Raw genomic sequence first — 27,914 nt, forward strand, 5'->3', positions numbered from 1 at the left:
TTAATTTTGTAGCGTAGACATGACCTAACAAAATAGCTACAAATCTTTTAACAAAGGGAAATTGGTATGAGGCTAATTTGGAATAGAAAAACTAAGTTATCTTACTCTCAACCGAAACACTACTCCATGTTCATAGTATTTTTAGAGACCTTTCATTTCAGGCTTGCTCTTTGACCAAGGCTACAAAAATAAAAGGAAGGTAACTGGATTTCTCAGAGTATGTTGTCTCTGCAAATCCCATGTCTTTGGGCCACATCCACATGCCACAAGCTCAAAACAATTAAGAAGGAACTAAAAAATATGAATCTATTACAAAAGGTACTTCTGGAAAATTGATACTGATTTTAATAAGTCTGGATAAGGAAAAAAACTTCACAAGAAAAAAGTGTGATGCAGATACTGTCATGGAGTTAAGTCTAGGAAAAGAAAGGTCAACTGAAAAGAAGAGACCTTTTTCTACAATGCAGAGGGTAGAGTTCTTTTTAGATTTTGTGTTTTAAAACACTCCTGAACCCCTCAAACAGTAGTAGAAGGACAAAGAGCAAAAGATGTTACTTCTAACACCTTGAGAGAGAATACTTTACACTTCAGCTATACGACACGAACCTTATTTCTGCTTCCACGTCTTTACTTAGGAATTTTGGCCTGGTATTATCAGATGAATAATAACGTCTCTCAAACACTTGATCACCCTCAGCAGTAAAAGCTTCTCTACAGTTTTTTGGAGGCCTCTTGCTCTGCATTACTTCACGAGCCTTTGGGTTACTCTGAAAAACATAGGTATTTTCTCATAAAAAGTACTCACAATGGCTAGCAATTTGAAATGTTATCTATGTTTCTGATCCTTAGAGCACCCAAAGCTCTCACTGACTTCTACCAGCCTCAGGCATGGTATTTCTTGCTTTCAGAACAGTAAGAAAACTCAGTTTAAGATTTAAGAACTTGATTTGACACTTAAGAAAAGTCTAAGTCCCTTACACTTCAAATAAAAAACAACCCACTTGAGAGTTACCTGGACCAATGAGTCTACTAAAGGGTCTTAAGATGACAAAAATACTGATATTCAAGATGGAATACACCCTTAGATGATCTATTGAATCCATCTGGCAGTATTCTTTGTACAGTTTCATTCTAAATCTCTCAATTAATTACTTTTTCCCTATTTCCTTTGGAAAAAATACTCCACAACTACATGATTGTCTACATACAAAAGTTGCACTGGTTTAATCAAAACACCTTCAGTAAAATTGATGCAGCTTTGTTTAGACCAAGCCCAGTATGCTTGGCATCCCATTTCTCTTAGGGTTACACTGGGGACTTATATCAACATAACTACGTCTCTCAGGAGTGTAAAAAATTCACATCCCTGAGAGATGTTGCTATGCCGACCTAACCCCCACTGTAGACAGTGCTAGGTCGATGGAAGAATCCACCTCTCGGGGAGATGGATTACCTACACCAATGGGAGAACCCCCCTCTTGGGCGTAGGTAGTGTTTACACTTAAGTGCTACATTGGTGTAGCTGCAGCATTGCAGCTGTGCCACTGTACATGTTTAAATGTAGACGACACCCTTAGCTACATCTCCTTCTAACGACTTATAACAAATCCTCTCTCCCTCTGATCTTCACACCATTCAAACACATAGGCCTAGTCTACACTAGAAAATTAGGTTGGTATTACGTCACTCAGGATGTGAAAAATCCACGTCCCTGAGTGACGCACTCAAACCAACCTAACCTCCAGTGTAGACGGTGCCTCTCGGGCAGGAGAATTACCTACACCGATGGGATAATCCTCCCCTTAGCGTAGGCAGTAACTTCACTGAAGCGCTATAGCAGCGCAACTGTGCCACTGCAGCATTTTAAATGCAGACAAATATATACATCTTCCTACTGTATTTTCCACTGCATGCATCCAATGAAGTGGGCTTTAGCCCACGAAAGCTTATGCTCAAATAAATTTGTTAGTCTCTAAGTACTCCTGTTCTTTTTGCGGATACAGACTAACACGGCTGCTACTCTGAAACCTTAGAGGACTGTGTCCTGTTACTTACCCAAGCAATATTTATCAGAAGAAAGAAATTAATCAAATACTTGTAATACTAGTTTCTTTCCTCATAAGCCATTATTTCCTGCCCCGTAATCTGTTTTCTTGCTCCTCTCCAAATTCCCGGCAATTTTCTTTATCTTTCAGAAATTAAGATGCCCAGAACTAGGAGCAGTATGTTAAGTGCAGTACAGACAGAACTAATCCCATTAGCATTTTTCCCCTGCTATATTACATTGTAAACTTGCATCTATTTTGCTATGAACCAGAACTTCTTGGGGGGAGGTGGTCTCAGATATTACTGCTTTTCAAAGCTTAGTCTACATTAGGAAACGGACAACTGCCAGCAATGGGTCTCTTTGAACCAGGGTGGATAAAAATCAATAACTTTTAAAAAAAATAGTTTTTTTTATTTAAATCTGATTTTTTTGATAAAATGTTTTTTAAAAGAAAAAAGCAATCTAAAGATAGTTTTAATTAAGATAAATTATTGCTCAAAGATATCTCATCATGGAATAGGGATTATAAATTCTAATTCTATAGTATGAGAATAAATTCATATAATGTTTAAGAAAAGTTTTGTAAAAGAATTCCAACAGTTCATGGATTAGGGACCCAATCTTATGGGGTTCCAGAGGCTTCTGTATAGATTAGTTAGGTTAATCTTTCTATCGACCCAATGGGACTCAGTGCTAAGTCTAGAAGGCCTGGTTCACACTGGGGTGGGGTGGGGTTGGTGGTGTCTAAGATATGCAACTTCAGCTACGAGAATAGTGTAGCTGAACTCAACGTATTTTAGATTGAATTAAAATTACTTACTTCGCGTCCTCGCGGCGTGCTGTGACTCCCCCATCAATTTTGCTTCCTCCTCTCGCCGAGCTGGAGTTCAGCAGTCAATGGGAGAGCGATCGGGGATCAATTTATTGTGTCTACACTACACGCAATAAATCGATCCTCGATAGATTGATCACTAACCGCCGATCCAGCGGATAGTGTAGACATACCCTTCTAGACTTAGCATTGAGTCCGACTGGGTAGATAGAAAGATACTATCAGAGATAGTTAGTTTTGCAGTTCTCAAACCGTGGATTTGTGTCTCCAGAGATAACATGCTTGTTAACAGCAAAAATGTTTTTAAATCGATAATGTATAGAGGTGAGAAATAACAGACCTCAACCCTATTGTCCCTCTGCAAATTTGTGTACACAGAGTCAATCCCTTATCTCTCTCTAAAAGTGCAAAATTTCAAAAAGTTCAATGAACAGAAGATTGTTGAGGGCGGAACAGATCTGGACAAGGAGAAGAAGTCTGGAGATAAATGTGAGAAGGGAGGGACAAGCAGTAAAAACAAAAGTGAAACTGTTTGAGCAGCATATTCCAGAAGTCTTGAGGTCTTTCTGAGTGTAGCCTTCATTGATTTGAGATCTACCATACCATAACATTCTCCCACTAGAAGGGAAAACCTATAATGGCAGCAGGCCATAAAAGAGACCCAATTTGGGTCTCATATGTAGGAGTTGTGAAGAATATGAATATGCAACAAGAATGCACTTTTATGTAGAAATCCATGATTAAACTGAGTCTTCCTGATTAGTGATTTAAATCAATTTGATTTCAAATCAAATCCACCCTGCTTTGAACCAGTGATAAGAGCTGTTTAACTGCTAGCAAAACTGGAACAAAATTATTTAACTCGTTTAAAGAAAAACTTTTCGAAACACAGCTTTCTGAGGGTGCTGAAAATAGCTTTGACCAAAAGACAAAGGTAGTTAAACAGTTTTCAGCTCTGGTTCAGGTGGACCTGCTGTCATCAACTACTATCAGTAACAGGTTAAATTTCCAGCCGTAGATGGTTCTCTGGTGTGTTCTTAATATTAGATATAGACTTTAAGGGCAGAAGGGATCATCCAAATCATGTAGTCTGACTTCCTGCACCATTGCAGGCCACAGAACCTCAGCCATCCACTCCTGTAATAGTCCCATGCTGAGTCTTGATTTAAGAACTTCCCATTACAGAGAATCCACGATTTACTCTAGTTCAAACCAGCAAGTGACCCATATCCCACGCAGCAGCAGAAGGGAAAAAACCTCTAGGTTCTCGCCAATATGACCTGAGGAAAATTCCTTCCTGACCCCCAAAATGGTAATCACTTAGACCCTGACCATGTGGGTGAGAACCACCTGGGAAAAAATTCTCTGTAGTAACTCATACCCCTCCCTACTAGTTTCCCATTTCCAGCCATTGGAGATATTTGTTAATAGAGGTCACAAATGGGCCCTACATCACTGTAGGCAACCTCATCATATATCCCCTCCACAAACCTATCATGCTCAATCTTGCCAGCTAGGTTTCTTGCCTATACTATTCCCCTCAGAAGCCTGTTCTAGAACTTCAGTCCTCTGACAGTCAGAAACCTTTGTCTAATTTCAAGCCTAAATTTGTTGATGGACAGTTCATATCCATTTGTTCTTGTGCCAACATTGGCCCTTAACTCCAATCTCTCCAGGATGTTTATCCCTCCGATATATTTATAGAGAGCAAATCACATCTCCCTACAGCCTTCATTTTATTAGGTTAAACAAACCAAGCTCCTTAAGTCTCCTCTCATAAGGTAGGTTTTCCATTCCTCTTATCCTACTAGCCCTTCTCTGCATTCATTCCAGTTTGAATTCATCTTTCTTGAACACAGTATTCCAGATGTGATCTCATCAGTGTCTTCTACAATGGAAAAAAACGCTTCCCTATCTTTACTGGAAATACCTCATGGGATGCATCCTAAGACTGTGCTAGCCTTTTTCACAGCAGCATCACATTGGCAGCTCATAGTCATCCTGTGACTGATCAATGCACACAGATCTTTCTTGTCTTCTCACTTACAACTGCTATTTTATATAAAAAATTATTTTAAGTAAACCATTAACCTTGCATATTGCACTGTTACATTTCATCCCATTTCTATTATTCCAATTTCAAAGTTCATCCAAATTTTCTTGTGCAATATTCCAGTCCTCTTTTGTATTGGCAATACCACACAAACTCTACATCATCCGCAAATTTTATTAGCATACTCCCATTTTTTGTGCCAACGTCATAAATGAAACTTTTAAATAAGACTGGTCCCAAGACCCATCCATGGGGAACTCCATTAGTAACCTTCCATCTGCCTGACAATTCACCCGCTGTAGTCCCCCACTTAACCAGTTCCTTACTCACCTTTCAAGTCTCATAACAATACACATCTTCTCCAATTTAACTAATAATTTCCCATGTGGAATTGTAATAAATGCTTTCCTAAAATCCAAATAGATTAGATCTACTGCATTTCCTTTTTTTAGAAAATCAGTTATCTTCTCAAAGAAAGATTAAGTTGATCTAGCACGATCTACCTTTTGTAAAATCATGTTGTATTTTATCCTAATTACCTTTTACCTCTATGTCCTTAATTAATTACTCTTTCAAAATTTGTTCTAAGACCTTGCATACAATATAGGTCAAACTAAGGGGTCTGTAGTTTCCTGGATAACTCTTTTCCTCCCCTTTCTTAAAGTACGTATCCACATTTCTCCAGTCATAAGGTATGACCCCAAAGTTGACGGATTCTTTAAAAATCTTTGCAATTGGCCTTGCAGTTTCATGTGCCAGTTCGGTTAATATTCTTGGATGGGGGTTATCCACCAAGACCCCCTTTATTCCTATTAAGTGAGGTGCTGTTTTAAGCACAAATCTTGGGCCACTTGAGTCTTATTTTTAAAGGAGTGGCAAATGAAGAACCTCTCTTTAATGTACCCCTCTCCTCGGCACAACTAACAGCATGTATGGGGGTCATTATTGGGAATAGCCACCTCACATGAAGGACAGTTCTCAGACCCTGGCAAGGGCATAGCACTATATAACACTAACACAAATTAAAGCTAATGACTAACTACTAATTACATGGTACTACTAATTATTTACAAATAACTGATGTTGAAAATCCATGAGGAAAAAACCATACGGGAAGCTCTGACTCCAAAATGAAGGATGTAAGCAGGATTGGGGCTGCGCTGCCCTTATATAGCCATGGAAAGGTCTTAGGATCAGAGAGCAGGAGCACCACCCCTAGGATGCTGCTAGGAAAAGTTATCTGGCTGTGTGCACATGTGTGTACTGAGTGGAATACACATCTGCAACCATTCAAAGAAGAATGCCTTGTTTTCATAGGTATCTTGGGGCAGCAAGAAGCAATTAGGTTATCTTTTTTTAATTACAAAACGCCTCATTAGCATATAAATTCCTTTTAAAGCTTACAGCAAAAACAAATATGGCAGTTTTGTCCTACCTTAATTAGCAGGATTGTTTCTATACCCCTCATGTCAATCAAACAATTAGCAACCACTGCATTATCTATTTCTAAAGCTGTAAGGACTGATGGGAATTCTGGATGGTGAACGGCCCTATGAGAAAAGAAGAAAAGAAACAAAACTAAAATGTACATATTTAAACAGTGCAAACCGCTTTAAAAATTCACATGACCGTACATTAGAAAATGCACTGTATATTGGAGTTACTATTAAGCCATTTGGATCAAGATTCTGAAGCAATTTTATTCAAAACTTGGAACTCACCTGGGTCTGACATCATACACTTCATTTCGAAACCTACTGACAATTATTTGGGGCCGATATCCAGATGAATAAAACTTTGACATCAGTGTCTGAAGTGTTCTCTCATCATGATGATTATCACAACAAAATGCCTGCAGTAGGCTTTTTAAACAAGTTTCAACAGCCAAAGTAAGTTCAGCATCTTTGAGAGTAATGAAAGCACCTAAATATAAACAAAAAAGTCAAGACTTCAGAGGCACAGTGTCAAATATATTTTAATATGTAAGTGCAATGAAAATGTATCTACATTATTCTTTGTTTTAGTTTAAAAAAAATTTGAGAACATATATTTAATTTTTTTTAAGCTCGGGTTAGGTTTTCTAAGCAATAATGTAAATACAAATAGATAATTTGTTCTCTTACATGCAAATTTATCTTCTCACAAACACTTCGAGAAGCAGATCCTTACAATAGGTGGGTCCTTTCCCCTGAAATCTCTGGAAGCAGTTAATGGCTAAATCCATGAATCTCCATGGTAGCATTCTTTGAAATGCTTCCAGTTCCATGAGCAGGGCCAGACAGGCAAAACTACAAGGTCTCAATGTGTAGAAAAGATTATGGCGTTTGGAGGAGGGATTTAGGTTTATTAGGAAATAAAAAACCTTTTAGGAAAGGAGGAGCCTACACAGGAAGGGTGGGCTCCACCTCCACCAAAAAGAGAATGTAAAATTAAAAAGATCTTAGAAGAATTTTTAATTTAAGGCTGGAGAAATCTGATAGATACAGAAGAGCACATAGTTAGTACAGAAATCCCTTAGGGCAGAGGTGGGCAAACTACAGTCCACGGGCTGGATCTGGCCCGTCAGGGCTTTGAATCTGGCCCGTAGGATTGCTCCCCATGGTGCTGCGGGCCCGATGCTGCTCTCAGAAGCGGCCGGCACAACTTCCCTGCGGCCCCCAGGTGGGGGGGCAGAGGGCTCTGTGCATTGCCCTTGACTCCAGGCACTACACCCCGCACCTCCCATTGGCCGGGAACGGGGAACTGCGGCCAATGGGAGCTTCGGGGGAAGTACCTGGAGGCAAGGCAAGGGCAGTGCATGCGGAGCCCTCCGCCTCCTCTCCCCCAGGGGATGCAGCGCTTCCTGGAGCAGCGTGGGGCTGGGGACGGGGCAGGCATGCAGGGAGCCTTCCCTGGCCCCAGTGTGCGCCGCTGCCATCCGGGAGCCACTTTAGGTAAGCAGCGCCAGGCCGGAGCCCAAACCCCTCCTGCACCCCGTCCCCCAACTCCCTGCCCTAAGCCCCCTCGTACACATGCCCTAAGCTCCCTGCTGCACCCTACACCCCTGTGCACCCCAACCCCCTGCTCTGAGCCCCCTGCTGCATCCCAAACCCTGCCCTGAGCCCCCTCCCGCAGTCCGCACCCTTCCTGCACCCCTGCCCTGAGCCCCTTCCTGCACTCCGTATCCCTCCTCTGCCCCAACCGCTTGCCCTGAGCCCCCTTATACGTGCCGCACCCACACCCCAACCCCAGCCATGGCCTTGCATACTATTTCCCCACCCCTCGGCCCAAAAAGTTTGCCCGCTCCTGCCTTAAGGGAAGGTTTATTAAAAGGGATACTCTATCAATTTCTAACCTCTCCTCTTTAATAGGATATGAAGTACAGGTAAAAACTGAAAGAAACAGTCAAATGAAAAGGAGTCCCATTCAATTACATCACATGCAGGCAGACAACTAAACACGGACACATTTTTTTTCCTATGTGCTTCTACAAACATAAATACTAAGATGGGTGAACTACAGTGCCTGGTATTCAATGAGGATATTGATATTAATAGGCATCACAAAAACTGGTGATAATCAATGAGACACAGTAGTACCAGGGTACAAAATATACAGAGTAGGTTGTTCTAGTGTGGGAGTGGCACTATATTGGGGAGTGGGGCAGAAAAAGCACAGAGTCAAATATAACAAAGATCTTAAATGAATCATACTGTACTGTAGAATCTCTATGGGCAGAAATTCCATGCTTGAATAATAAGAGTACAATAGTAGGAATATACTACTGACCACCTGACCAGGATGGTGACTGTCATTGTGAAATATGAAAGGAGATTAGATAAGCTACAAAATAGAAAATCCAATAATGGAGGATTTCAACTATCCATACTGACTGGAGTACATGTCACCTCAGGAAGGGATGCAGAGATAAAATTTCTATATACCATTAATGACTGCTTCTTGGAGCAGCTAGTCCTGGAACCCAGAAGGACAGAGGCAACTCTTGATTTAATCATAAATGGTGCACAGGATGTGGTCCAAGAGGTGAATAGAGCTGAACCGCTTGGTAATAGCAGCCATAATGTAATGAAATTGAACATCCTTATAAGGGGGAAAATACTACAGAAACTCACCACAGTGGCATTTAACATCAGAAGGGGTAACTACACAAAAACAAGGAAGCTAAACAGAAATGAAAATGGACAGTCGCAGGAGTGAAATGCCTGCAAGCTGCACGGAAACTTTTTTAAAACACCATAAAAGAAACTCGAACTATACGTATACTTCAAATAAAAAAAAACAAGAGGACCAAAAAATACACCACCATGATTAAACAACAGAAGCAGTAAGAGGCAAAAATTGGACATCAAATCCTACGAGGAAAATAGAAAGGAACATTTACACTTAATTTGCTAGAGTTCAAGTATAATTAGGCCGGCTAGAAGAGCAACAAGCAAAAGACATGAAAACTAACAGCGACTATATAGGAAGCAGGAAGCCTGCTAAACCATGAGTGCCCCACTGGACACACAAGGTGCTAAAGGAGCACTCAAGGAAGGTAAGGCCATTCCAGAGAAGCTAAATGAATTATTTGCATCAGTCTTCACTTGAGAGGTTATGAGGGAGATTCCCGCATTTGAGCCATTCTTTTTAGGTGACAAATTTGAGAACCTGTCCCAGACTGAGGTGTCAATAGAGGTGGTTTTGGAACAAACTGATAAATATTATAATAAAGTCAACAGGACATGTCGTTCTGGCCTTTAGATTACAGCAGTGTGGACACTTTGAGAGATGTGTGTCTCACCGACACAGCAGACACACGTCTGTCAGAAACAGGGATTTACAATCTGCAAGTCAGACAGCACTTAAATCCTGGTGATCCAGGCATGCCTGAGAGGTTCGGTCCCAAATTGAGAAGGGGAGCAGTAACAAAGTTTAGAAGCCTAAACTTAAAGTCCTAATAAGGGGAAAAAAGAAAGAATTTAAAAATATATATATATATAAAGGTAAGTATAAAGGGTAAGAATGATTAACTATTAACTATAAAGCTAGCTTAGCTAAAAGTAGGTAAGAGGTGCTGCTAATTGCTCTGAGTGAAGCCAAAGGCGGTAGAGAAGGAAATGAGGGAGAGTTGGTCATGCAGCACTATGTAACTGCCTGAGGCGGTGCGAGATGGGCACTGCTACTACAAATCTCTGATTACAAGCACAGGACACCTAATGTGGAGCACCCACAGGGACACTCCTTGAAGATGAATGAGTGACTCCTTTTAGGCTGAAATTTTGCATCAGGCTTTGGCACTGAGAAAGGCTTATAAGCCACACAATTAATGCTTGGGGAAAACTTCTCCCCAACTCCAGAACTACCACAGCCTCTTGTAGAAAGTTGTTCTGTGAGTGTTCTCATCCTTCTGGATCCTTTACAGAAAGCCATACATCACAACCTTTGGCTAAGTGGCCTCCCTCACTTTTTATGCTACACAAAATGAGGAACAGAAGTGAGAAGATCATGAGACCCCTCACCAGTGAAGTTCCACAAGGATCAATTCTCTCTCCAGTCCTTTTTGAACATCTACATGTGATCACTAGGTCAACTGGTCAGACAGCATGAACTCAAGTGCCAGCAATACGCAGATATCAGATAATATACTGCTCTACATATCCTTCACCACGTGACCATATTACTACCACCAAAATACTCAATGAGATCAGCTCTTAGATGGAGAACAGCTTGGTGAAGCTGAATCTGAACAAGACAGAGGTGATATGGGGGGAGGAGGAGAAGAAAGGGCAAAGAGAAGTATTTTGAAGAGATTGCAACTATGCTGCAGTCTATGTCAGTTAAAGATATACCCTCCCACACACACACAATTAGTCAATGCAGGCTATAGTCATGAATTCCTTGCTGACACAGAACTCTCACATAGCATTATTTACAGATGCTGCTTTCTACCATACCTTCTTGGCTAGGAAACTGTCCCATTCTGGAGGTCAAACACCTGCATTCCATTATTCATGCTTTCATCACCTTTCATCACCTTTCATCTGGATTACAGCTATGCAATATACCTGGGCATGGAGCCTTCAGCACTTAAACTCCAACTAGTTAATAATGCAGCAACAAAAGCTACCACAAACGTATCAACATGTCCTCTGCTCTCTACACTGGCTTACCATAGAATTTCAAATTAAGTTCAAGGTCCCAGTCCTTCTCTTCAAAGAACTCCATGACCTGGAGCCAAGATACCTAAGAGATCATCTAAAGCTCCAGGATGAAGACCATGGTCAACAAACTTTGCTCCTCTGGCACAATGTAACTCTTAACTATAAGAGAAAAGTCGGTCTTTGAAGGAGACCGAACATTCTCCAGGTGCTGTCCAAGACTGTGGCATGAACTCCTCCAGGAATTAAGGACCATCACAAACCTCACCACTTTCTGCTCCAAGTGCAAACCACATTTCTTTGATCTTGTCTTTTCTAACGAGACACAGTAACAGCTATATTTATGTTAAAAAAATAAAAAACAAGACATTACAAAAACAAAACACTCCACTGTATATGCTTCTCCTTCTCGAGAGAGGATGAAAGCAAAGAAACACATGATAGATGTAGTTATACATTGCTAAATGCACTACTGCAAGGTGCTCAGATTATATTATGATGATGAGCATGGTATAAAAACCTATACACAGAATAGAAGAGAACAAGATCATTTCCTAAACTCCATTTTCCCAAGCATAACTGCTATCTTCAGCAAGGCCAGGGGTGACCCAAAGACAGCAAGAATTCAACTCAACAATGAAGCTACATGAAAATTACAAAATTAGATTAGGACTGAGTCTACGCTCAGAACTATTCAAACTATTTAAAACTATTTGCATTCAACTAACTAGCTTGTTAGAGGTTGGTTCTGTGACTGCTCCAGTAGGTTGAAAAAGAGCGAAACTGAGGGACAGTTAGTGGGCTGGGGTATTTATATATATGTAGGAGCAGGATTTTATAAAACTGTACTATGAGAATTAATGTATGATTTGATTTTATCCTGCCAGCCACCCTTTTTGAATAGCAGAAAGGAATGACAGACCAGAACAATCCTTATGACTGATTATGGTCACCCTTTTGTTTTAGGATAAGTTATAATCTCTACTATGGTTCCTATATGTATTACAAACTAGGCACTCTAGTTAAATATACATTTATTTGTTTTAAGGTTTAGAAAGTAAGAGACAGGATCTTGTTTGTGTCTATGTTAAGGAGATTAGAAGAAATGCTGAGGGCCTGAAGCCCCGATGTGAATTGTTTTAGTTATAAGATTTAGCAAGGCTTGATTTACAATGTATTCTGCTGAATATAAAATGCTGTCTGTATATCTTTGAAGGTTTCTGTAAGAGATTGTTTGAGTGGCTGAGGAATGCATGCATCAGGAAAAGATAAGGTGGGAAAGCCATCACAAATGTCCAGATGGTCAAGAAAAAGTGAGAGATTTGGAAAGACCAGGAGACAATCAGAAAATATCCATTGTATCTGATGCTAAACATGTTAGCAGCATTGATGACCTCAGAGGTGAGGCAGGCACCCCCGAAGGCGAGACAACAAATAGGAGATGATAATGGGAAGCCCGAAAATAACCATAAAATGATAACACCACTTAAGGACTAATGATTACAGGATGACATTGCAAAATGCATAGACTCAAATGGGAATTTACAACTATAAAGCTGGGGTGGTTTGCCACGGGACTCTGGGTTCAGTCCTGCAAAGCCTCGGCGCATCGGATCGTGACCAACAAGAGCCCAGCTCCTCACTCGTGCTCAATCTAACTGGCCATTAGATTGACTCAAGCCACAATAGACTGGTAACTATAAACATCAACTGGCGGGGAGAGAGAGAGAGAGATATGCTAACTGTTGTATTTTCAATAAATGCGCCGTAATGCCTTTTCCTCTCTAAAAGATCCCATGTGCTTTGTATAGCATAACATATTTAGTCTAGGAAATTCAGACCTTAAGAGAATTGGACATAATACCCCTTAAGTGACAAATACTTTTCAAAAAGGCTCGGTATTCTCGTGACCAAGTGTACAGTGGGACTCTATAGAGGCAAACTTTTTACGTTCTTTATGCAAGGGCTATCTTACCTAAAGGCCCAATAGGTTTGTGTTTAAAATTTCCTTTTCTATAGGCACCTTCAATTTCTTCAAGAAGGACTGGCATATGTTGTCCAAATCTTTTCAATCTATTTGTTTTACTGTCTGCTAGCTCCTTCAGATGTCTTTGCTTGGAATCCAATGCTTGTTTCACATCAAGTTCTTCTCGCCTGAGGAAAGGAAAGGCTACTGAAACATTTTGTAACAAGTTTACATTGACTTTAATTAATATAGCAACTTTTGACACAATTTTATCAGTTGTCAAATTTTGCAGTCAGACTTTCTTGTCACCATAACAAAGCTTGTTACAATTGGAAAAAGGACATAGGCTTAAAAAAATATTTGAGAGAGAAAGGAAGAGTATGCTGAACTATCCTCATTGCTCTAGAGTATATGGATTTGAAAAACATTTTCATTTGTACCAAAGTGACATGCACAGAGCAGCAATACAACACAAGCAAGAGTATCAATAATAAAAACAAAGAACGATTTCCAAGATAACTTCAAAAAGTACATAATAGTAATATCAGAGGTGTGACTACGGAAAGGAATGTCACTAACTCAATGTTAGGTGTACACAGGCTCAGAACCAAAATGTGAACAAGGTAGAGATGGTAATATTATATAAAGTGAGCTCAAGAAAGTGTAAGCCAGAATATGAACATGAGTTCCGTTGTACAGGTGAACTTATCAGAAGAGGCTTGATAAATGCAATTTATAAATATGGTTCTACCATTTATCTTATTGGTATCATTTCATAAATAGTATGCACAAACAAATGATATATAAACATACAGGAAATATCAGTAGAATTCAAGTGGTAATCATGTTATGAATGTAATTAGTAGTCCAGGATCTTGCAGAAACATTCTTCTAGGTAACACCACACCAATAAGAAACAATTTTGATGTAGAAGTAAGATAGTGGGAATTAAGAAAGATTAACAGGACTCATATGAGAAGAGTAAGCACCACCATATGCCAAATCCCTTATTATATTACAGAGACAACCACCATTATCTGCCTTTGAGTTTTAAAAAAAAATCTGATTTTTATTTAAAAATACTGGTTTTCACCCACCCCATCTTAGATTAAATCAGATTTTAATTTTAGCACTGCATTTCACCATTAATGCCAGCACATTTTGTATTTTGTGCTGAGAACTTTCAAATTTAGTCTCACTGTGGATGATGGACAAAGAAGTACCAGATCATAAGGTGTTTGGGGAGAATTAGGACTAAAAAATAAATTAAGTGTAGAGCTGCATGGAGTACTCTGAAATACAGGTAATAAAGCAGAACACCTATTGCCACTTGTTGTAAAGAAACTTTGACAATTAAAAACAAAGTTAAAAACGTACTGGAGTCTAGCATGTTCTTCCTTGGATTTGTAGACAGCCTGCTGAAACTGATTCATCTCTTGAACCATCATGACCTCTTGATCATGGACGATCTTCAACTGCTCTTTCAACTGGTCAATTTTTTTCTGTCTTTCCAACTTTTCAGACTCTGAAACTTGATCAGCACTGTAACAGTACACAGACCACAATTCAATATTTTAAAATCACACAGAATGGATGACCGTGAAAAGAACAAAAATACTGTACAATTGTTTAAAACATTCATTTTAGCATTTAACAGGTTTTATTAAACAAGCATATCCAACTTTATTCAACAGCAGAAAAACCTGTCTGTTGTCTGGCTTGCATGTGACACTTTTTAACTAAATGCAAGATCTATTTGGGATCATGACCACATATAGCCTGGCTGATGACAATGAATTTCCCTTACCCAAAACAAAATTAAACATTTCCAAAATAAACTAGAAAAGCAATTATATAAGTGGATAAAATTAGATATGGAGGTGTGATAACTTAAGGCAGGATCTACATCTAAGAAACACAGAAGGGTAATTATGGCTACCTACCACAGGTGCACAGTGCAGAACAAAGAACTTATCTATTTTTAATATTGTAGAAATTGATCAGATTTTTTCATGTTTGTTTTAAAATGCATATCATGGTAATGTCTATCATGCTTTCTTTGAGCAATAAGTGCTCTAACAATAAGCCGTTCCCATAGGTAAAACTGGAAATAAACCTTGTAACTAAAAATAAAAATAAAATAAAATAAAATAAGCTTGTTTTTGTTTTGCCCAACACTCACCCCTTCAAACAACACACGTACAGTATGTTTAGAATCTGTACCACATATATTACAAGTTATAGGACCTGAGTGTCACCCATTCTCCCTGACACTGCTCAAATAACCAGTCCCTTATGATATAAGCACAAATGTTATTAATTTGCTCATGCGACATTCATTTTACAAAGCAAGTTTGTGTTTTACTGCAAGGTGTGGATGCACGAAACAAATACAGTGTTTTCCCTTCGTCCCTCTAGTGAGAACTTACAGGAACTTATACCACAGCTTCATCATGAAATCAACACTATGCCTATGACCCTAAAGAGCCCCCGGATGCCTGGTAAAGGGTTCCCTGTTCTGTAACAACTCCAATCAAACCTGACAAACTCACTACACCTATCATATTGCCGTCACAGTATTTATCGATAACAAATGTTGTGTAAAGTATCAAAGGCTTATATCATACTGATCATCATAAGCCTTGCGAGAGGTATATAAATGGGTGTTACACAACAAGTTGTATGACTATACTAAAAATATGTTTAAAGTAAGCAAGGATGATATACAAAGTTTTTACATTAATTTACCTGTCTGCCTAGATCTTCAAATGCAGAATAAGTCAAACACAAAGGAAGCCCTAATTACATATCAAGTCAACAGGAAAACATGCTGGTTGGGGGGAGTGGAGAGGAGAGCTGTAATCAGCATGGGAAGCCAAGGCCACAGGACGTTATCTGGTCTCTGGGATTAAAACAATGTTTTGGAGAAATATAACTTGAAGCAAAAAGACCTTCTGTTATCCATTTTCTGAGGAGAACCCAGTAGGTCCTGATTTGACTGAAAATCAGCAAGCTCTACAGAAAAACTGAGTGAGAGAAAACTCCTTTAGTCAAAGGACTGGCTGGTATGGAGTAGCCTGTTGTGAAAGAAGTAGAGTAGGGAAGTTTTGTTTTGTTTTGGGGTTGGTTTTTTTGTTTTTGTTTTAAGACTTGCTAGTTATAAGTATACTGTGAAAAGTGATATTTGTATGTTTGTTAATGTCATTTTTCATAGCAGACTTACTCAACCCCAGCAAGCCCGGGAACAAATTAAGCTCTGGATAGGGAGGTAGCTAGAGAGGCATCGGGGGCCAGGGGCGATGGGGCGGGTGAGCTTGGGGCCAGACCCCACCACCTTGCAGCCAGGGAATGGAGCCCAAAGCCCTACACCCTGGGGACAGAGCCCAAAGTCCCGTGACCGCTGCCTGCCGCCCACCTCCCAAGGGCTGAAGCCCAACCCCACCACCTCTGGCAATGGGGGGAACTCACTGACTGCCTGCTCCTCCAGCTTGTGTGTCTCCAGGGCCCAACCACTGCTGGTGGCTCCTGGGGAGGAGAGACCGCTGCTTTGCCCCTCCCACCGCAATCAGTTCCCAGAAGGCTGTGGCCACAAGAAAAGCTCCTGGTGGCCGCATTTGAAAAACAGTTCTTTAGTCCGTGTCCTCTAAAATTAAACTGTGTTTGAAGCCATGTTATCTGGTTCTAGATATTTAAATGAATACTCAAAATACAAGAGCCTCAATTTTTTTTTAATTAATTTTTTTTTTTTTAAGAGAAGTAAACTCAAAAATATAACATCTAGAGAAAGTAACAACTTGAACTCCAAGCTTCAGTTCACTAAAGGTTTTTGTAACGGAGACACTGAAATCTCAGATATTAGTTTATAGTAAAAATGCCAAATCAGCCTTGCATATAGGGAAACATACCTGGAAGGCTTGCTCTGTCAAAAAGTCAGATTTTTCTATTTTGTTTCCAACTTCATCTGTCAAAAGTTACATTGGACCAAAAAGCGTACATCTAAAGATGGCACTTCTCAGAACTATGCTTTTTTTCTCACAGACCATACTATTTTCAATTGAAGTGGCTATTAACAGAGATTAGAAAAACAAGCCAGTCTGTGTGTGTAAATCAATCCCAGGACAGAATTTTCAACATTTGTATATTTTGCACTTTAAGCAAAATTAGAGAGTAGTGAAAATCTTAAATTCTGTTGGAAGCTAGAGGTTTTTTTTAAATAAAGATATTGGATCATCCAATTCTGAAGAGCTCATTCTCTGCATACCATAAACGTGTATTACAAACACTGTGGTGCATTTACCTATTTTTCAGTTCTTCAATTCGTTTCCGTAGCTGTTCATCATCTTTTTCTAGTCGTTTTAATTCTGTTCTAGAACGATTATAATGTGCCTACCAAGAAAATTAGACATATAATATATTAATTCTTATTTGTATTGGCTTACTTCGTCTTCACAAAGATTACATTAAAATACATCTACCATTTTTCTGAAGATAAACACTAATGTCATTTGATTTACCATTTCGCAATACTGCAGCAGAAGATTAGAACTTGAATGTCATGCTAATAATTTTATCAGTTCCTTTTCTAATTATGTTAAAATGTGGCCTCAATAGCCATCCGATCTTTAGTACTGTTATAAAGGATGTGCACCCTATGGTCCTGATCATGCAACTGGCTCCATTCAAGTGGAAGCCTCCATGTGGATGAGCTGTTTGGCCCTGTGCATCCTCTTGTGGTGGGGGTGCCTCTACTCTGCCCTTTATTCTGCCTCTTCTAGGCCTTTTTATAGAGACTCCACACATTTGCTTGTCCATTCACCACTCTTACAGGGGTGTGGGTTTATTCCGAAAAGAACTCAAATGTAAAACACAGAGTCCCAAAAATCTGTCCCAAGGCATGGCTCTTGCCTCAGAGACTGGTGAGAGAAAGGGTTCTTCCCTCTAGTACTTTTTTTTTTTTTAATGACTTCTTAGGGGTCACCAACCTGTGGTTTGGCTTGTAGCTGTCCTGCTCAGAGCCGACATCCTAGAATCACCTCACACAAACAACTGCTTCAGCTCTCTTATTAGAAATCAGCTGTTTGTGGTTCCCCCCCTGTGCAAGGTGTATCTGGTTAGCTCATTTTGCAAGCCTGCTCCAGGCTTCAAGTCTCCTGCAGGCAGCTCCCTCACTCCCTCTACTCTCTCACACTGCACTTGCCTTAAGTCCCATTGATTTCAGTGGGCCTCCACATAGATGCAGGAGTCCACCTGGGCAAAGCTCAACGCACGACAAAGGCCTTTTTCATAAAGAACAGAAGGGATCAACGTGGTCATCAAGTCTGACCACCTATATGCACAGGCCATAGAACCTCCACAAAGTAATTTGAACTACAGCATGTGTTTCAGAACACCACGATTAGCATTATAGGATTAGAAAATGTGTTTTTCCACCAACCTCAGCCTCGTTGTAGGCTTTTCTTTTTGCTTGTACATCAGCTTTCAAACACACACACTGAGGCTGTAACGCCTGTGCTTCTTCACTTATCTTCTCTAACTTATCTTGGATGGCCTTGTACTTTTCTTCTGCTTCATTTACTTTGACCTTACAACAAAATATAGAGAATACATGAGTTCACATAATGAAACAAAATTTTATTTCCACAACTCTTTAAACCAGGAAACTTTTTCTGAGACAAACCTGAAGCCAGCTCTTTGAAGTGATTTTTTCCCCAAAATATATTCCACGGTGACATTAGAAGATATGAGTAAGTCAGTCCATGATTTAAGGAGCATATAAAATGTTACCAAATAGTTATCTTTTGAGTTGAAAAATTTAATGCAAAGAGGTTTTTTTGTTGTCTAGCAAAATTTAGTACATTTGAGTTACCAAATGTATGGCTTGTGGGAAAAGTAAAAGGATATTTGGCTCTGCACATTTTAACAATATCAACCAGAAACTTTGAAAGAAGTGTCATGAGTCGTGTCACAGTGTGACTAACCCCTTTAAGGAGGAGCAGGGTTCAGAGCACCTGTGCCTGATTTGTTGCCTCCCAGCATACTGAGTTTATAATTGATATATTTAAGGTTTGCTGTGTTTTACAATGTACCTTAAGACACTGTTTAAAATACTTCCATATTTAATGCGGTTTAAGTTACAAGACAAGTTTATGGAGGAAAGCTTTCAGTATTAAAATAATGGTTCTGTTGATGTCATTGTAATTGCTGTGTCAGTCCTTAAATTTTTTTTATACATGTCAAAAGAAAAAGAAAAAATACAGAGTTAAAAGAAGGCATCCGGGCCATAAAAAAGAAAGATAGGAAAAAGCATGTGATAGCTGCCTGGAAAAAAATCAAAGCAGCATGCAGAGGAGGGCTGCCTGAGAACACAAACTGAAAGAGCAAGGAGAGGTGCAGGTGAGAGCTGCCTGAGCATCAGTCAGGAAAGGGACTAGCCTGTTGACCTTCCTGAGCTGGCAAGCCAGTGCCAAGAGATTGAAAAGGGCTGAGTTGTTTGACTGTGTTTTGGGCAGAAGAATCATGAGACTGGTCACTCTCTCGGATGGATGGCCTGGAGAGTAGGGCTCTGGAACAAGGGCAGAAAGGAACTGCTCACAGACTCACGGGTGGATGACCGTAAAAGTGATATCTCTAGAGAGAATGGAAAATCGATGTATCTTTCTGTTTTACTATGGGAACTGGGAGAACAGTTTTACGATGAGGATTCGAAGAACTGTCGTATATGTACATGAATAAATTATGCCCAGAGGTGGGAATCTGAATTAGACAATGAGAGCACTCTTTATATGGCTAGACAGAGGGGAAACTGAGATGGATGCACTGATTGTGCCACAGCCTACTGCAGGTGGTGGTTGTACTTGGAAACTACTTTTAATAAGGCATCTACCTCTGTTTCCTTTGTTCTTGTGGTTTTATAATTTTTTTATATTTTTATTTTAGGATATGTTCTCACCCCCGTGGCACAGAGAACCCCTACAGAGGAAAATCCATGAAACTGATCAAACACAAAGTGCTGACAAAGGCACAAAGTAAACCATTTCAATTACTGTGATAACAGTATGTAAAATATTTTAGACAGAAGTGAGATTAAGCTAATACTCCAGCTGTAAAAAGTAACTAAAATCAGCTTCATTTTAAAAATGTATATTTGGCTCATATGTAATTTTCAATGATGAACAAGTGCTTTGCTAAGTTTGAAAAAAAACATTGAGGGATTTTAATGGACTCAAAACAACACAGAGAACAGCAAGGTTTAATATATCCAGCGAGGAACTGATTTCCTATGCATATCACTTGAATATCTGATTCACCAGGTCCTCTCTTAGCACATCTGAAAGTTCCAGTGCCATGAAAGGTCAATTTAGTCTCTACATGGGTCAGGGGATTATTTCTTTGTGGAATACTTGTGCCTTTCACCAGTGGTCAACAGCTCTCTACTGGCCAATGCTGACTTGATGTAACACACACAACAAATGTTAGTCACATTGCTTAATACATTATTGAAAGGCACTCATACTATTGTGCTAAGCATTGTATAAGAGCCTATACAGAACAGAATTAAAAGTAAACATCATTCAAATACTTCTCACTGGCCTATGTAAAATTGGTCATCTCAGTTTGGTTCTCAGTCAGTGATTCCACATCACATCACATAGACGGTCGTTGAGTGAATCAACAAAACAAAAAACCTAGGACTCAACAAGCACAGAGAACAAACTATCTTCCCATCCTAGAGTTGGTCCCCAATGAACTGGAGTGGTGAATGAGCACTAATATGACCATGAAAGTTCAGACTGTTAATCAATAGTGCATAAAGAAAGACTGCTATTTAGATATGTCTTTAGGCTATAACTGGAAGAAACTGAGTAGATAGATCTTATAATCTACTTAACAGTGGAGAATTATAAATTTAATTAAACTACTTTCACTGCCTCACTAGAATAAAGAAGATAAATAGTCTGAGAGCAATTCCGAGGGCAAGTTAATGATAAAGTAAGGACGGAGTCTTTTAACTGTTAAAAATCTACAAAATCAGAATTTCAATGATGTCACCCTTTGTGACATGGCAGGGGAGACTCACTGCCCACCCAACCACCTTCCAACTTCAAATATCCTGTTCGTTGAAATGTTGATAAAAAGTCATCAGAAATGAATTGAGGAGAGTGGCATTCAAAAGCCACTCCCCTCAAACATAAGGGTACCAACACAACAAACCTAGACCAATTATATAGATATATATTCAAGAAAATGTTTAAAAATCAACTTTTAAAATTATAATTTAACATATGCATGTTAAATATGTTGCCCTCACAAAGTTAAATTGTGGCCCTTGACTGACAGTACTGTGTTATAAGTTAATGCTAAGAATATGAAACCTGATTAACTCTTTGAATGTTACAAATGACTATAAACAGAAGGAGTGCTTCAAGTCCATCATCAGCAAAAAGGAAGCAGTTCAGTGGTATTGATTATCAGCTTTATTATGAGATTTTACTACATTATGCTTCCACACTAAATTCAGAATTAACATGTTGTTTAAGACAACCCTACCTGCCATTCCTTTAGCTTCTGGTCATACTTTTCAGTACGTCCTTCCTCAATATCAATACTATCTTTGATTGGTTTCATTTCTTTTTCAGTTTCATTCACCTGAAATGTTTAAAAGAAAGACTGAAGTATACAACACATCAATCAAGGTAATTTGAAGATAAATTAAGTGAACTTCAGTTGAAGAAAAAGATATTCTAACAAGAAAGTTACCACTGCCCAGGCCATTTTGTGTTTCAAAGCCTCTAGGTTGGTTTCCATTTCACTCACAAACGCAATACTTTTGTAGCGCTCCTCTTTCTCGACATAGTGCTGCTTAAGATCTTGAAGACGCTAAAAAAAAGTAAAAAGATTCAGATGTTAATGAGAGTAAAGGATTGTTGGTCTAATATGGAATTGTAGAAGGATAATTTTTTAAAAGTTTAAACTGACTCAGATTAATCAATTTAAGCAACCCAGCTAAACTATATTACAAGTTGATAGTTAATTTATGGTGCAACTGTATTTTACAATGGGTAATATCTGTATTTCTTATATTATTTCAGTATCCATGAGTGTAGTAATTAACCTTTACATACCCCTACTCCTTGTTCTATCTGTTCATGAGTTCTTGACTTAGTTTGCATAATGTATGAATAATCAGCTTTCATCTGCTCCAGCTGGGTTGCTTTCATAAAGAACTAAAACCAAAGAAGAGAGAGATCGAAACTTCAGCTTTGGTAAAACTGTGTAAAGCGAATTAAGTGGATTTTAACAAACTGTTATAAAACGTGCACCCATCCTACACAATTCCCATAGTCCCACACCACCATTACCCAGACCTACCAATAGCCATCTCCTCACAGGCTGGGGAGTAAAAGTAAGCTTTCCGATGTGCTTTGAAGGCTGTCAAAGTCAATTAACCTTTTTTTTTAAAATTATTTTTCAATGCCATTGGTAAATCCTTTACACAAATTTGAAACAAATATATTCCCACTTAAATCATATTTTTCTGAATATAACTCTGCTTTCATTCGATTACATGCAACAACCTCACAGAAGTTTTAAAAATTAAACATGACTGAACAGGAACTGTATTTTACAATATTTTATTTAAATGCCATTGATCCTGCTTAGCTTACCTTGTATTTGTCACCTTCATTTTTAGACTGTAAGAAGTGCTTGCTCATCTCTTGGGTTAAAACAGACACAGGATTATCTACCTATAAAACAACACATTTATAAATAATAGAAATATTTTAAACTGAGTTAATATTAATGAAAGCACATTGACAGAAATGGGAAATGAGATTTTCATTTTTCCTACATTCCTCTTTCAAACTGACTAAGTCATGACCTGGAGGAGCCAGATCTAAAGGAGAGACATTAGTCCAGTCTTCTTGTTCATTAAACTGGCTACTGAGTCTTCCAAGGCACACAGTAAGGCAAAAAGAGGTACACCGTGGGAGTAGTGTTTATGACAAGTATATCTACACTACGAAATTAGGTTGATTTTATAGAAGTCGATTTTTAGAAATCGATTTTACACAGTCCACACTAAGCACATTAAGTCGGCGGAGTACATCCTCACTACCATGGCTAGCATCGACTCATGGAATGGTGCACTGTGGGTAGCTATCCCACAGTGCCTGCAGTCTCCGCCGCCCATTGGAATTCTGGGTTAAGTTCCCAATGCCTGATGGAGCAAAAACATAGTCGCGGGTGGTTTTGGGTACATTTTCGCCAGCCCCCCCCCCTCCCGTGAGCAACGGCAGATATTCGTTTTTTTTTTTTTTTGGATTACCCATGCAGACACCATAGCACGGCAAGCATGGAGCCCGCTCAGCTCATTGTCACCACTGCTATTGTGAGCATTGTAAACACCTCACACATTATCCTGGAGTATATGCAGAACTCCTGACAGTTGAGAAGTGAGTGGTGATAGCCCTGTGGAAGCTTGCAACGCCTGACTGCTACCGTCAATCAGGAATCAATTTCTTGCTCCCACGGCTCATGAAGCCTTAACAACATCCCCATTGTTATTGCTGCTTGCTGTGTGCTCCATAATATCTGAGAGAGTATAATCTTTTTTACCAGCTTAGATCTAGTAGCTGCCACCACCAAATAGTTTAAACAAACGTTTATGGGAGAGTCATTTGGAAACTCTGTCTTCCCCCCCAAATATTTCCCCCATCTTTATCCCACTTTTCCTGGCAGGACTGAGACTGATTCAACTCCCACCAATTCCTAGTAAGCCCAGATCCAAAAAGAAACCTTGGATCTTAAAACAAGGAAAAATCAATCAGGTTCTTAAAAGAAGACTTTTAATTAAAGAAAAAGGGTGAAAGGAATACCTCTATGAGATTAGCATGCAAGCTACTCTCACAGACAACAGATTCAAAACACAGAGGATGTCCCTCTGGGCAAAAACTTAAAGTTACACAAAAGAAACCCAATTTGATTCTCCCTCTTATGCAAAACAAAGTCACAAAAGAAAATAAACAATCTAATAAAGGGGTCAGCAACCTTTCAGAAGTGGTGTGCCGAGTCTTCATTTCTTCACTCTAATTCAAGATTTCCCGTGCCAGTAATAAATTTTAATGTTTTTAGAAGGTCTCTTTCTATAAGTCTATAATATAGAACTAAACTATTGTTGTATGTAAATAAGGCTTTTAAAATATTTAAGCTTCATTTAAAATTAAAATGCAGAGCCCCCAGACTGGTGGCCAGGAGGTAGGCAGCGTGAGTGCCACTGAAAATCAGCTCACGTGCCGCCTTTGGCACCCGTGCCATAGGTTGCCTACCCCGATCTAATACATTCCTTCTCTAAACACTTACTACTCTTAAGAAATGTTAGATGGCTGATTCCTGGATCCTTTACTCCGGCACAAACTTTCTCTGAACAGACCAAGACTGATTTCCCTCCTCCCTCTTTGAAAACATCTTGTCCCCCCATTGGTTCCTCTGGTCAGGTGTCAGCTAGGCTATGTGAACTTCTTAACCCTTTACAGGTAAAAGAGGAATTAACCCTGGACTGTCTGTTTATGACACCTGGAATCTGATTTTGAGCAGCCAGACACCAGGGCGATTAGAAAAGTACAGCAAGGAATGCTGCGCATCAGAGAGGCTTTGAAAACCAGTTTCATGACTGGCCAGGCTTCGGTGTGACAGTTGTGCATGTTTCTCCTTGATGCAAACCCGCCCCCTTTGTTGATTTTAATTCCCTGTAAGCCAACCAACCTCCCCGCTTCAAAATAAAATAACTATTGTTTTGAAACCACGCATTCTTTCTTAATTAAAAAAAAAAAATGAGATAACAAACAAGGTATCCAGTGTCTCCCTTTTGGTCCATGCTGGAGCTCGTTTGTGATTCTGGGGGGACTACATGGTTACCAGTGCTCCCGCCAGGCTGACCAAACAGGAAATGAAATTCAAAAGTTCCCGGGGCTTTTCCTGTGTACCTGGCTAGTGCATCAGAGTTCAAACTGCTGTCCAGAGCGGTCACAATGGAGCACTCTGTGATAGCTCCCGGAGGCCAATACCGTCAGTTTGTATCTGCACTACCCCAAATTCAACCTAGCAAGGTCGATTTTAGTGCTAATCCCCTCGCCAGGGAGGAATACAGAAGTCGATTTTAAAAGCCCTTTAGGTCGACAGAATGGGGTTGGTTGTATGGACGCAGACATTTTTAAATCGACCTAACGCAGCTAAATTTGACCTAATCCCATAGTGTAGACCAGGCCGATGTGAACACTGGCTACTAGGAAGTGAAATGAAGGTAAACATGTATGCGGGGAGAGGGGTGGAGGAGGTATGATTAAATAGACTAATGAACAGCTGTAGAGTGTCATGATTTTCTCCACGATTGATCTGGAATCAATTCTATATGAGTGAAATAAAGATAAGACTCCATCTTCAGTTCCACAACCCGTTCAGCATATTCCAAAAAATTATACTTGGCATGGAAATTCCAATAAAATCAGTACAATATTTGTATTAAGTTGTGCAAAGAAAATCTTTAGTATGTTACGTGTTGAATATGTGTTGCTGTAAAACATTTTATAGTGTTGTGCATAGTAGTACATATTATTCTTCCCTGAATCACTTATCAGGAAAAAAACTAACCAAATAGGTCTCTGCTAGAACAGGCTGATCTACAGACCCTCTGCAGAAAGTAACATAAGATACTATAATGATCTCCAATTACAGTAGAACCTCCGAGTTATGAACACCTCGGGAATGGAGATTGTTCATAACTCTGAACAAAACTTTATGGTTGTTCTTTCAAAAGTTTACAACTGAACATTGACTTAATACAGCTTTGAAACTTTACGATACAGAAGAAAAATGCTGCTTTCCCTTTATTTTTTTTAGTAGATTACATTTAACAGTACTGTACTGTATTTGCTTATTTTTTGGTGTCTGTTACTGCCTGATTGAGTACTTCTAGTTCTAAATGAGGTGTGTGGTTGACTGGTCAGTTCATACCTCTGGTGTTCATAACTCTGAGGTTCTACTGTATGGATGAAATAACAGGCATCAATACATAAGCTAGGAATTTCCAGAACAGCATGACTGAATCCCAAACATTAGGTCACATCTGGTTTGCTTATTTTGTTTATCCAACCTCTATAGCAAATTCATACCCTGCAGAATGCAAATTTTCTGTTTTTCCTTTTCAAACCTGAGTTTCTAGCCACTGCCTGTGAAGATAACCTTTTGAATGTGAACTGATGTACCACTGTGCTAGTATGAACTAGTGCCCTCGTTTATCAAAATGGAGCATGCTTTATCAAAAATGTTCAGTTTGCCTCTACAAGTAATGTAGAACTCTAACAAATATTTCAGCAATTACCTGTATATTAAAGTGATCCAGTATTGCAGTAAGTTCGTCTTTCTTAGAAGAAATTAACGTCCCTGAAGATATTAAAAAAAAATGAAAAAGCCCATATCACAGTTTAGATCCAAAATCACAGATAAGTAAAAAAAAATTATAGCTTGCTATATTGTGACTGAATGCATCACTGTATTCACACTCTACACACTATTCTAATAATCTTTGTACAAAATATACCTTGTGAGGTATCACTTGAAAACTAATAGCTCACTGGTCAATGTATGCAGCAACATTATTTAAAGTTATTAACATAGCATTACGTACAGTTTTTAACAAACTGAATTTATGACTGGAATACATGTACCAGACAAGTCTAGGGAGTGGCTAAACCAGTTTCTCAAAGACAAAGGACAAGTTGATGCCTCTAGCCAGGTGTCAAAGTTGATTGGCAATAACCTGTCAAGTGACCATTCTTCAGCAATACGGGGACAGAAACAGATCAATGTACATTTTAACAAACAACAACATGGAACCTCTTTCACTATTAAACTCCATATCTCCATCTTCACAGTAATAAGGAACTTTATCGAGGGGTAATGCTCAGGAAAATGAATTTCATAGGGTGACTGAATTATAAAAGTGAGGGGCAAACACCCTCTCCCATCCCCCACAATGGATTCGCTCTTTTTTCCTCTCCCTATCTTTCTCACTTACTCTTTCACCTAAGATGACAAAGGTCCCAGCCTTTAGGAGAGGGTTCAGACCTGAGAATTTGGTCAATAATGTTGCTGAGAACTGGTGGTAAGGATTTTATCTGGGACCAAATCTAGTTTTTTAAGTTTTAGTTATTAGAAAGTGTTTTATATTTATTTCCCTTGGAATCACTTCTGACTAACACCTTATACTTGTACTGTCTTAAAATCTCTCCTTGTACTTAAATAAACTCATTTAATTCTTTAATCAAAACTAATCCACTGCTGTGTTTAAACTGAACTGTTTAGGTAACTCCAATTAAAAAGAATACTGTTGAATATTAAACCCTTACGAGGGCAATTAACCTCTAATATCTGAACTGTCCAGGAGAGGACTAGACAATGCAGAACATGTTTTTTTGGGAAAATTCAGGCCTGGGAGTGTGTTGGGGTCATCCTGCAAGTGGCAATCAAGGCTGGTAGAAGCCAGAGTGTGACTGGAGTACTGCTGGCAAGCTACAGCATACAGACACTCAAGATGTGACCTGCATGCTGACTGGCTGTTTGTGAGGGGGCTCACGTTGGGAGATACAGCAGCAAAATATTGTGAGGCACCCAAGGTTGCAAGGCAGATGGTGACACAACCTCTCACTAGTCAGAATGTGACACGTACTACTTAGTATTTCTTAATTAATGTAAGAATATGGCTAATAATTTCACAGTACTGTTAAAGTCAGAATACAGAAATGAAAATATGCTACTAGAAAGATATTAAGCTTTACTTTTTAAAATAATGGAAGTTATATTTTTTATTTATTTTATTG

General features: G+C 39.2%; 1 protein-coding gene and 1 long non-coding RNA gene across 5 annotated transcripts in view; one reads left to right on the forward strand and one right to left on the reverse strand.

The window, feature by feature from the left end:
- SMC6 (structural maintenance of chromosomes 6) overlaps positions 1-27,914 on the reverse strand; it is an 84,806-nt gene that overhangs the window by 44,769 nt on the left and 12,123 nt on the right. For 2 of the 3 annotated variants that reach the window (XM_039530352.1, XM_039530354.1), the window contains 12 exons: positions 26,417-26,478; positions 22,704-22,784; positions 22,161-22,262; positions 21,796-21,915; positions 21,586-21,684; positions 18,473-18,619; positions 17,336-17,424; positions 14,416-14,580; positions 13,048-13,226; positions 6,654-6,855; positions 6,368-6,482; positions 607-767 (listed from right to left, as the gene is read on the reverse strand). In XM_039530352.1, coding sequence (XP_039386286.1) covers positions 607-767; positions 6,368-6,482; positions 6,654-6,855; positions 13,048-13,226; positions 14,416-14,580; positions 17,336-17,424; positions 18,473-18,619; positions 21,586-21,684; positions 21,796-21,915; positions 22,161-22,262; positions 22,704-22,784; positions 26,417-26,478 — 1,522 coding nt within the window. The remainder of the gene's footprint in view (positions 1-606; positions 768-6,367; positions 6,483-6,653; positions 6,856-13,047; positions 13,227-14,415; positions 14,581-17,335; positions 17,425-18,472; positions 18,620-21,585; positions 21,685-21,795; positions 21,916-22,160; positions 22,263-22,703; positions 22,785-26,416; positions 26,479-27,914) is intronic. The other variant, XM_039530353.1, reaches the window with a different exon arrangement.
- Positions 21,111-21,971, forward strand: LOC120400968. Of its 2 annotated transcripts, none has more exons than XR_005596199.1 (2): positions 21,111-21,232; positions 21,675-21,971. It is a non-coding gene; the product is annotated as an uncharacterized LOC120400968 (long non-coding RNA). The 2 variants fall into 2 exon arrangements; XR_005596200.1 differs by lacking the exon at positions 21,111-21,232 and adding an exon at positions 21,245-21,496.

This window comes from Mauremys reevesii, linkage group 3 (assembly GCF_016161935.1).
Source record: "Mauremys reevesii isolate NIE-2019 linkage group 3, ASM1616193v1, whole genome shotgun sequence".
Taxonomy (NCBI): Eukaryota; Metazoa; Chordata; order Testudines; family Geoemydidae; genus Mauremys; species Mauremys reevesii.